Source organism: Alosa pseudoharengus, unplaced genomic scaffold (genome assembly GCF_046254945.1).
Source record: "Alosa pseudoharengus isolate Yale_2024_CS ecotype anadromous, Long Island Sound unplaced genomic scaffold, YU_APseudo_1.1 YU_APseudo_1.1_scf_2, whole genome shotgun sequence".
Classification (NCBI taxonomy): Eukaryota; Metazoa; Chordata; class Actinopteri; order Clupeiformes; family Clupeidae; genus Alosa; species Alosa pseudoharengus.
In genome coordinates this window covers 55,156,118-55,166,237 of record NW_027468663.1, presented here as the reverse complement: position 1 = coordinate 55,166,237, position 10,120 = coordinate 55,156,118, and the positions used below count along the sequence as shown (strand labels likewise).

General features: G+C 43.4%; 1 protein-coding gene across 2 annotated transcripts in view; it reads left to right on the top strand.

Annotated features, from left to right (window-relative positions):
• Positions 1 to 6,292: 6,292 nt before the first annotated feature.
• rps6ka1 (ribosomal protein S6 kinase a, polypeptide 1) overlaps positions 6,293 to 10,120 on the top strand; it is a 100,539-nt gene continuing 96,711 nt past the window's right edge. For both annotated transcript variants that reach the window (XM_076295544.1, XM_076295543.1), the window contains exon 1: positions 6,293 to 6,920. In XM_076295544.1, the coding sequence (XP_076151659.1) occupies positions 6,858 to 6,920 (63 nt within the window). In that variant the 5' untranslated portion in view covers positions 6,293 to 6,857. The remainder of the gene's footprint in view (positions 6,921 to 10,120) is intronic.

Genomic DNA, 10,120 nt, shown 5'->3' with positions numbered 1-10,120 from the left:
GATAGGTAGTTGTGCAGTGTGTGTACATGCAATACATCTTCGTATGTGTGTGCATATTTGTGCATGGCTATGTTATGTGTGTGTTTGCTTGGGTTTGTACATGTTAACGTGTATATTTATGCATTTTGTGTGTGTGTATGTGTGTGTGTGAGAGAGAGATAGAGAGAGAGAGAGATGAATTCACAAAAGAAAGAGCTAAATTCTTCATAAAACTCTCCAAAAAAAACCCTATTTTGACTTATTGAGCAGCGCAGATCAAGTAAGGGATAATGTATAGAACGCCGGTCATTATTGGGAAAATAAGTCCCGACAGGGAGAACCGGACTTGTTCCGCCCTGAAGGGACTTATTTTCCCAATAATGACCGGCGTCCTATACATTATAGAATATAGAACTATAGAATTATAGAATTACTTATTACACGGCTACTTGCCAAGATGAAATAATAAACTCCCCATGATATGACTTTAGCCTACATAGCCTAGCCTATTTGTTACCGTTCATCTTGGCATTTGCTGAGAAACAAATAGTTCGCAACAACACACGCTGAACTTGAATCAAACATTCTTTAGAACACAGCTGATCAACCGTCTGCTTTCACTTTTGGATGAAGTTCCAGTCCTTGCGTAGTGATATGAAATACCTGAATTAGAAGCACAAACTCCGTTGTCATTGAAAGCGGTCATTATTTTTTTCAGAGGTCCTTTCCTCAGAAATAATGACTGCTCGAACTTTGGGAAAGCCCATTCAAGTCAAGGGAGCGTTCTACTTGCCTTGTGAAGAGCCGTGTAATAAATGATTATAATACTGGGAGAGGGGAAGTTTGTCCAAGCCTGCCATGATGGAGGCACAGAGTGGAGCTCCATCTACTGGCGTGATGGAGGGACATGTTGTGGAGTTCCATCTACTCCACCCTCCACCCTCCACCCTCTCTGTATCCATGCTTGTCTGTTTCTAACCAGCACCGTTGTTTATTAGTGTCTGCTGGTTGTTATTGTTGTTTTTTTCACTGTAATTGTTGTTATTATCACTACTGTTATTATCATGATTACTATGTTATTATTTTTATACAGCACTGCTTTGGCCACACTGTAAAACAATCGTCATGCTAATAAAGCCATTTGAAATGAGAGAGAGAGAGAGAGTGGGGGATGTATTGAGTGAAACTGCCCGCATTGAGGTTGCTTGATTGATATGGCACCCAGTAGCAGTATTGAGTAGTAATGTTTGTGTGTGTGTGTGTGTGTGTGTGTGTGTGTGTGTGTGTGTGGTGTTAGTGAAAGCCAGACCAGAGTAAAGAGCTGCAGCGTAAACTCTGGCTGGAGCCCATCACTCATGGTAAAGCAGAACGCTACATTCCATTCCACACACACACACACCACACACACACACACACCACACACACACACACACACACACACACACACACCACACACACACACACACACACACACACACACAAGCCTAAGCCACAGAGCCTCAGGCAGGTAATACTTCCAGTCCCTCTTCAGTTACTGTAAGTCCAGAGGTTACTGTTCTGTGCATCGATCTGAGCTCCTTTATCACGCGACAGCACACCGTCACACACACACACACACACATGCACAGAGATCTGAGCTCCTTTATCACGGGACAGCACACCGTCCTTTAGCACATTGGTTCCCAAAGACTGGGTCGCGACCCACAGGTGGGTCGCAGGAGATTTTATTTGGGTCGCCAGCACAATTTATGTTGTGTAATGGGCCTAACTTATACTATTTAGCCAGGAAAGCTAACAGTTTTCTATTAGGATCTAGTTTGTTAACTACAGCCAGGAAAGCTAACAGTTTTCTATTAGGATCTAGTTTGTTAACTACAGTCACAGGCCATATGTGCAATTTTGCGCCTGCCATGGACATCGCAGTTGCAAAATGCAAGGGACATGAATCAGCCTTTTTGCACAAACATTAACAGACACCATCTCTTCAGCTTGACCGATTAAAATCTAGTCAACTAAAGCAGACATCCGTATACTGGACATGGCTATTTAATTTGCGTCATAGGCTGTAGATATTTTCAATTGTAGATGCACTCTTTAAAGTTAATAGCAACCTCCTCACATTCCTTAATATTTCAGATTTAAAACGCACTACAGCACGTTATATTAGGCTACAATTTAAATGGACATTTTAAACGCTATTATTTCCTCTCGTTTTCCACCTTGTGAACTCTACTAGGCTAGCCTACAATAAAGGCACATTATCTTTTGGCTATTGCGCAAAAGCCTCTTGTTCCATTCTTACAACATAGCCTGTCACAACATACCGTGACAGGCGTATCTTTTCGGTAGTCATTCCAACTTTCCACGCTAATGATGCTCAAAATGCAACTATTCTCAAAGCAGGATGAGAAAAGGCTGAGGTTGTGTGTTTGTACAAAACTTTTTACAGCTTTGAAAGTATTTAACATTGTTTCATGTGTAATTGAAATTGCAGAATTGTGGGAAACTGAAGAGTCAGTGCATCACTAATCCCTGTAATAGTAGTGGTAGTAGGCCAGACCTAGTAGGTGCTATTACGTATCCAGATATGGCACTGTAGAATTTTTTTTTTTGGGGGGGGGGCATAGAAAAGTTTGAGAACCTGTGGCCTAAAACAATAAAACAATATTGGTGGATGATTGTGCTCTGAAGTGAATGGGTCGTGATGGTCTGTCATTTTTAAAAAGTGGGTCCCCAGAAAAAAAGTTTGGGAAACACTGCTTTAGCACACCGTCACACACACACACACACACACACATGCACAGAGATCTGAGCTCCGTTATCACAGGACAGCACACCATCACACACACCTACACACACACACACACACACACACATGCACAGAGATCTGAGCTCCGTTATCACATGACAGCACACCGTCACACACACATACACACACACACATGCACACACACACACATGCACAGAGATCTGAACTCCTCTATCATAGGAGAACACATACACACACACCTTTACTCACACAAACACACACGCACGCACACACACAGAGAACTGCAGTCTGCAGTCCTACTGTATATCACACAGGATCTATTAGATTAAAGCCTGATTCAGACTGCAAGCGACTACTGACAAGAGACCCTGTGATGTTAATACAATTCAGCGACTACTGACATGAGGGCATGCAATGTTAATACAATTCAGCGACTACAGAAGAGAGCATGCAATATTAATACAATTCAGTGACTACAGACATGAGAGCATGCAATATTAATACAATTCAGCGACTACAGACATGAGAGCATGCAATGTTAATACAATTCAGCGACTACAGACATGAGAGCATGCAATGTTAATACAATTCAGCGACTACTGACATGAGAGCATGCGATGTTAATACAATTCAGCGACTACAGACAAGAGAGCATGCAATGTTAATACAATTCAGCGACTACAGGCGTAAGGACCACTGGCCACATGAAATGTGTGACAAAATGTAAATAATTTAAACGTTTGATGCTAAATGCCGATGGGTGATGAGTGAATTGCCATATCCACTGCCTGGCCAAAGCAAAGGTCACCAGCTGGATTTAACTAAGCAGATAGGTAAGAGCCTCCCTGTGGGGCCCGTGCTATGAGCTGGGCTTGCTGCAGGTGGTCAGGTCTAGGTTCAGCAGCGTTATGTGCCCAAAGAATGAGGTCAGCTGACTACCTGAATATACTGAATGACCAGGTAATTCCATCAATGGATTTTTCCTTCCCTGATGGCGCGGGCATGATGACAAGACGACAATGCCAGGATTCACCGGGCAAAAATTGTGAAAGTGTGGTCCAGGAAGCGTGAGACATCATTTTCACCACAGAGTCCACACCTTAACCTCATTGGCCACCACAGAGTCCACACCTTAACCTCATTGGCCACCACAGTGTCCAGATCTTAACTCCATTGGCCACCACAGAGTCCAGACCTTAACCCCATTGGCCACCACAGAGTCCACACCTTAACCTTATTGACCACCACAGAGTCCAGACCTTAACCCCATTGGCCACCACAGAGTCCACACCTTAACCTTATTGGCCACCACAGAGTCCAGATCTTAACTCCATTGGCCACCACAGAGTCCAGACCTTAACCCCATTGGCCACCACAGAGTCCACACCTTAATCCCATTGAGAGTCTTTGGGATGTGCTGGAGAGGACTCTGCAGTGATCCGAATCTCCCGTCGTCAATACAAGATCTTGGCCAAAGATTACTGTAATGCAACGCTGGACAGAAATAAATGTTGTGACATTGCAGAAGCTTGTGGACACAATGCCACAGCGAATGCGTGCCGTAATCAAAACGAAATATTAGAGTGTGTGAGACCAGGCAGGGTATGTGAACAGGGCTTAAGTCCCACACATGGACTGTCCACTGCAATGGGAGCTGGTGTGCAGGAAATGTATTACTCCTGCTGGACACTCAGAATGGCCCGTAATAATCCATTGGAAAATTGCAGATGTCATTTTGAGTCGCGTTTCTAGCGGTGGGGCTTACAAAACTAAATCACATTTCGCACTTGATGTTCTTCAGCTGAATGAATTAAGCACTGACTTAATGCACTTCATTCATTCAAATGATGTCATCACAGTCCATCATAAAACATTATTATGCAAGAGTGTTTTCCATCTTTCAACTCTTGTTATGCTGGTATAGTTTATGTTTACTGTTTTTTGATCAAAACACACACACACACCACACACACACATTTGCATAAACCCAAATGTCATTCATATTCATATGTTTGTAGCTTATTTCATTTCTATTGGAAAGCGCTGCGTCACCACAGCTGTCTTGCATCTCAACAGAGTGGGCTGAGCAACGGTGCTCTGTGATAGGTCAGTGTGCGTTGTGCTTGACCTGACAGGCAGGGTCAGCCGGAATCTTCTGGAAGGCACGAAAGGAGAGGCCACTAGTAGAGACTAGAATATAGATAGAATATATGTATATGTATATATATATATATTTATAGGTAGAATATATGATATACTGTAGGGGCCTATAGGATGAAATATGAAGCTTCATCAGAATGGAAAGAGACGGATGACAAGCGTCACCATGAGCAACCAATAGAGCAGCCACTGTTGCCTGGCGAAGGAGCTCCTTAGAACACTATAGAGCCGACATACTTCTCTTCTGATTCAGCTCCTTAGAACACTATAGAGCCGACATACTTCTCTTCTGATTCAGCTCCTTAGAACACTACAGAGCCGACATACTTCTCTTCTGATTCAGCTCCTTAGAACACTACAGAGCCGACATACTTCTCTTCTGATTCAGCTCCTTAGAACACTATAGAGCCGACATACTTCTCTTCTGATTCAGCTCCTTAGAACACTATGAGTAAGACATCTGATCTGAGATCAGTATGATGTGTTGGTCCAAACAGCGCCGCCTCGCAGTCATCAGAATGGGCCATAATGACATGTGCAGGCAGCTTCAGGAATGCTGACAGGAACAAATAGGCCCAGCTAAGGGTGTGTTCAATCAATAAGCCATCCATCTTGCCCATGAGCTGCTTCTTGGGCAGAGACTGCAAGCAAACATTTTGACACACACCACTGATGTAACTGAACCACTGATTAGGTTATGTGTTTGTGTGTGTGGATTATGGAGATTACATATTGCCTATAATAGTGAATGCATGCATTAGAAATTAATAGAAATCAGAATGTACATTTGAAAATTAAACATACATTTGATTATGGAAGCTGTTAATGTGCTTTCAAAAAGAATATGTTCAAAGGAAATATATTCTGTATTGTGTTTAATTCTGCATCTCTGCAAGCTAGTTGGCCAACTGCCCCTTGTTGCCCGTGGTAACTAACACGGGCAAGGCACTGGGGGTGGTCTTGCGTGAGAAGGCGTCAACTGAGGGGACATAATATAAATATCACTAGTAATTTGTGAAATTATATACAACAATCGCCCCAAGAGTACAAGAGTTTTGATGTATGTGGAAGTTATAACATTGTCAGCATATCTTACGTCGCTTAGCCACTGTTAGTTACGGAGGTCTTCGCGTTTGCAAGGATGATGTGGAGCAAGGCATTGGTGCCGACTGTAAATGTTTACATTGGCGTAATCATCATAGACATTTCATAGGCAAGAGGTGCTGAGTGGAGTTGCAGTTGCGGTGCTTAGCCAGAGGAGGCCGTCAAGTCAAATCTTCGTGAGAGAAAGCGCAGAAAGGGGCTGGCCAAAGCTTGTGTGCAGGCTGCCAATGACAGCTTGAGTCAACGCGCCTTTACGCTAAATGTTGAGGAGAGCACTCGATTCCGGCGAGGAGCAGGCTGGCGGGACAGGGTCGCCCTTTCACGCATTCTTTTGGGAAGAGACGCGATTGCGAAACTCAGGCGAATTTGAAGTGCACACAAATCAAGCACTAGAGGACGACCATTCTCCATAAAGACAACAAAAGCTACACGCTGACCTTTTACGGCAAGCGAGACCTCGGCTGCAGTTGGGCTCAGACGATTCAATTTTCCGGTTGCATTTTCGCGTCTAAACCTGTCTTCACCTGCGAGAGAACCCTACCCTCCTTCTCATCGAAGAATCGACAACTTAGTCCTTGCTTCTCGCACAGGACCAGTATTTACCTCTGCACGGAGAGGGAGAGCATCGACGTCATTGTAGAGGACTTTTTTAATTATTTCTAAACGTCTCCTGTGTGAATATGCGCGTTCAGTCAGCGTAGTGGAGTTTGGAGACAGTGATTTAACCAGCATCGGGCCGCCAGCGACTAGGACCGAAAACCATCTCTTCAGACCGTCTCAAAAACGGACGTTTGAAAGCAAACTGAAGATATTTTTGCAGTGAAAGTACCGAAGTACCAACAAAATGCCTCTCGCGCAACTTGCAGAACCCTGGCCCAAAATGGAGCTGGTCCAGCTCGAGACTGAGGTAAGGTCAGAGGTCAAGCTCACCTGTTTAAACTTCTGATAAATCTTAATTGGTGCAGATTACGTACAGTATCTTACCAACTTCTATTTGTTGTCGGTGAACTTTAAATACAAATGCACTTTACTATGCAAATAGTGAATTTGATGGAGAGTTTTGATTGCAATAACACATTTGCTAATCCACACTCATTCGACTCACTCAAGATAACGCAGGACACGTCCAAGGAAATGCCTAGGTGACTCACACACTTGAGTACAACTCTGTGTTGCAATACATTAGCATTTGGTCTAATATTTACCCTATGGCTTTTTAAGGTATGCACTTGAAAGCCAGTCGTCTGTGCAGAATCCAAACAGACCTTTTCAGGGCCAACGATAATTCATTACAAACCCTTTGTAAGTGTCAAAGCCGTCGTTTGTGAATGGACTCTACTCCATTCTTCATTTTTTAAACATTCGAGCCCGAAAACCTCAGAAGCTGCCTGATGTCAGTCAGTGCTCAGTACTAGAATCAGAGATTGTATCAGTGTCTGTGCCAGAAACAACAAGAATGAACTGTGTTTGGTATCATGCTTAGATGCTACCTGGCCATTAGAGAATGCGCCACTTTTGATGACGTCTCTCTCCCCTCTCTTTCTCTAGTCCTCGTTTGTCCCATAATCCCAGGGGAGCGCAATTAAAACTGTCACTGCAAAATCAATTTTCATAATGTTCCTCCCATGCTCGTCAGGAGGTCGCATTTCAGTTTTTAGACACTAAAAAGACACTTTTAAACCCCTCCCTATGTGATGAGGTATACAAGCACACATTGGCCTTCTGAGCTTCACTAACCCTTTATTCATGGCACATTGGATTGAGTTTGAGTATGTCTCGTCTTAGCCTTTTAGATGCAGTCAATGAATATTTTTTCTACTAATTTGTGTAGGCCCACATGCCTAAGTAATAACATGCTCTGCACATCTCAGAGGCTGTGGCCCCATTTGTCCTCCTCTCTACGTTTTGTTTTGGCTGTCAAACTGGAGTTGATTTGTCAGTGGCTGATTTCATGGAGTGCCAGAGGAAACAACAGCTCAAGTCCAACATGCCTATTAGGGCTTCAGCATTTGGGGAACATATCTGATTGCAACTTGTTTGACAGATATTGTGACTTGATTTGAGATATAATTTTTCAATGTCAAGCTTCAGTTCAATATTATTCCAAATTTCACTTTATTTTGGGCCACTTTTGATTGGTAAGCACGCCTAGTGAAGGAGAAACACAGCACTCCTGTTAGGTGAGCTTCACTGTCTGTCACATAAGGAGGATGACATGAATATAACAATCATAGATGTGACAAGATTAAACACTGGGTCAGAGTTGGGAGCTCCACAATTAATGGCAGCCTCTGCAATTAACTTATTGCATTAGTTCACATTGTGATTTTGATTAAACATCGATTAATTGTGATTAATTGTGTAGCCTAATGTCTGTTTCTTTATTGTCTTTGTCTATCGTAATGCAGAGGGTTGCTGATCTTCTTTGGCTGAATTTACGCTTCTAAATGTCAGTTGTGGCGTGCATCTCTTGCGATTATTCCAGCTGTAAATGGTGATGCTGTTGGGGGTGTTTAGCAGTATAGCATGATTCAGCATGCCAGGAACAAGAACAGTAATATACGGCATGTCACTGTTTATTATTTAGCGTTCCTGTTTCTCAGTGGAGGGGGTAGTCGCTGCAGCAGGGTCTCCGGGCCCAGTCTCTTAAACAGATGTCTGGCTGAAGCGTGTGTGTAAACACAAACCTGAGCTGGGGACGCACACCAAAGGCTGTGTCCGGCTTGAGCTGTATCAGGTGTCTGATGACCGCATGGCTATTTCCTGCTGGGCTTGGACTCACTGGGCAGTCATGTTTTGAAATGAGAGATTGCTTAACTCATTGAGTGCCAAAAACTTAATATTACGTTTTTCCTTCCCATGCGTTGAGTGCCAAAAACGTAATATTATGTTTTTAGCTTTTTTTTTAAATTACGAAACTAGACACTCTAACACACCTTATATGTGATTTTGGGAACTGTGATGAATGGAAATGAAATATATGACGATCGAAAACTCATGAAAACGCACAATCTGGACATTTTATCTGGACATTTTACCATAATTCGGTTGCCGCTTTGGGTCGAGTGACGCATGCACGCCATCTCAAAACCAGGCCATTTTCGTGGGTCTATCACTAGGTGGCAGTCTCGCCAGGTCTCGCTGATCACTTCCCGGAAAGTTTACAGGCAACACTTCATATTTCATGAAAGACGTTATATCACCATTTCTAGAAAAAAACGGTGATTTTGATGAAAACTAGCCACTGTTTAGCTTGGGATTTCTCAGGAACAGAGGCGTGTAGAAATACATGGTTTGCACCCACTGAGAGCTTAAAGTCTCACCTTTTAAACGAGCCATTGTATTGTAACGAGCCATTGTGTTCATAGCTATAACACAGAATATGCTGTGGCTGTACAAAAATCATCAACAATGGTCTAGATTGCTGGAACTCTAGGACAAAGCTTCCGAAAACAACTTGGCATTCAATGAGTTAAGCTGCAGCTGAGGTCACTTCGGTTTGATGGAATCCCTTTCAATCTCCCCCGTCTCTCTCTCTCTCTCGCTCTCTGTCTCTCCCTCTCTCTCTCTGTCTGTCTGTCTGTCTAGCTGTCTCTTTTGCTGTCTGTCTACCTATCCCTTTCACTGTTTGTGTCTTTCTCTGTCTATCTGTCAGTGTCATGTTCTGTCTCTCTGTAGCTCTCCATCTCTCCCTTTCTGTGTATTCCTCTCTTTTAGTGAGTCTCCTTATATTTGCTTGACATGAGCTCTGACAGTTCCGTAGAAAGTAAGTGACATAAGGTTTGATGACTTTGATCCACTGAGTTTCTTTCCACACTCCAGTGTGACAGCAGCAGGTGTTGGCTATCAAGGGCATGGAACACACACACACACACACACACATATACACACACACACACGCATACACACCTGATAGAAAGCTTACTTTGTCTTTGTGCTCCTGCATTAATGTCATACTCCACACTCCCAATCACATTCCCTCTAAGCTGCTGTCATGTACTGGGACGTGAGGTGACGTTATGCAGGGTGCAAGCGTCCTCACTCTCAGAGGTTGTGTGTCAGACGAGCCGTGGTGGTGGGGCATTTACCCTGTCGGTGTGATGCCGA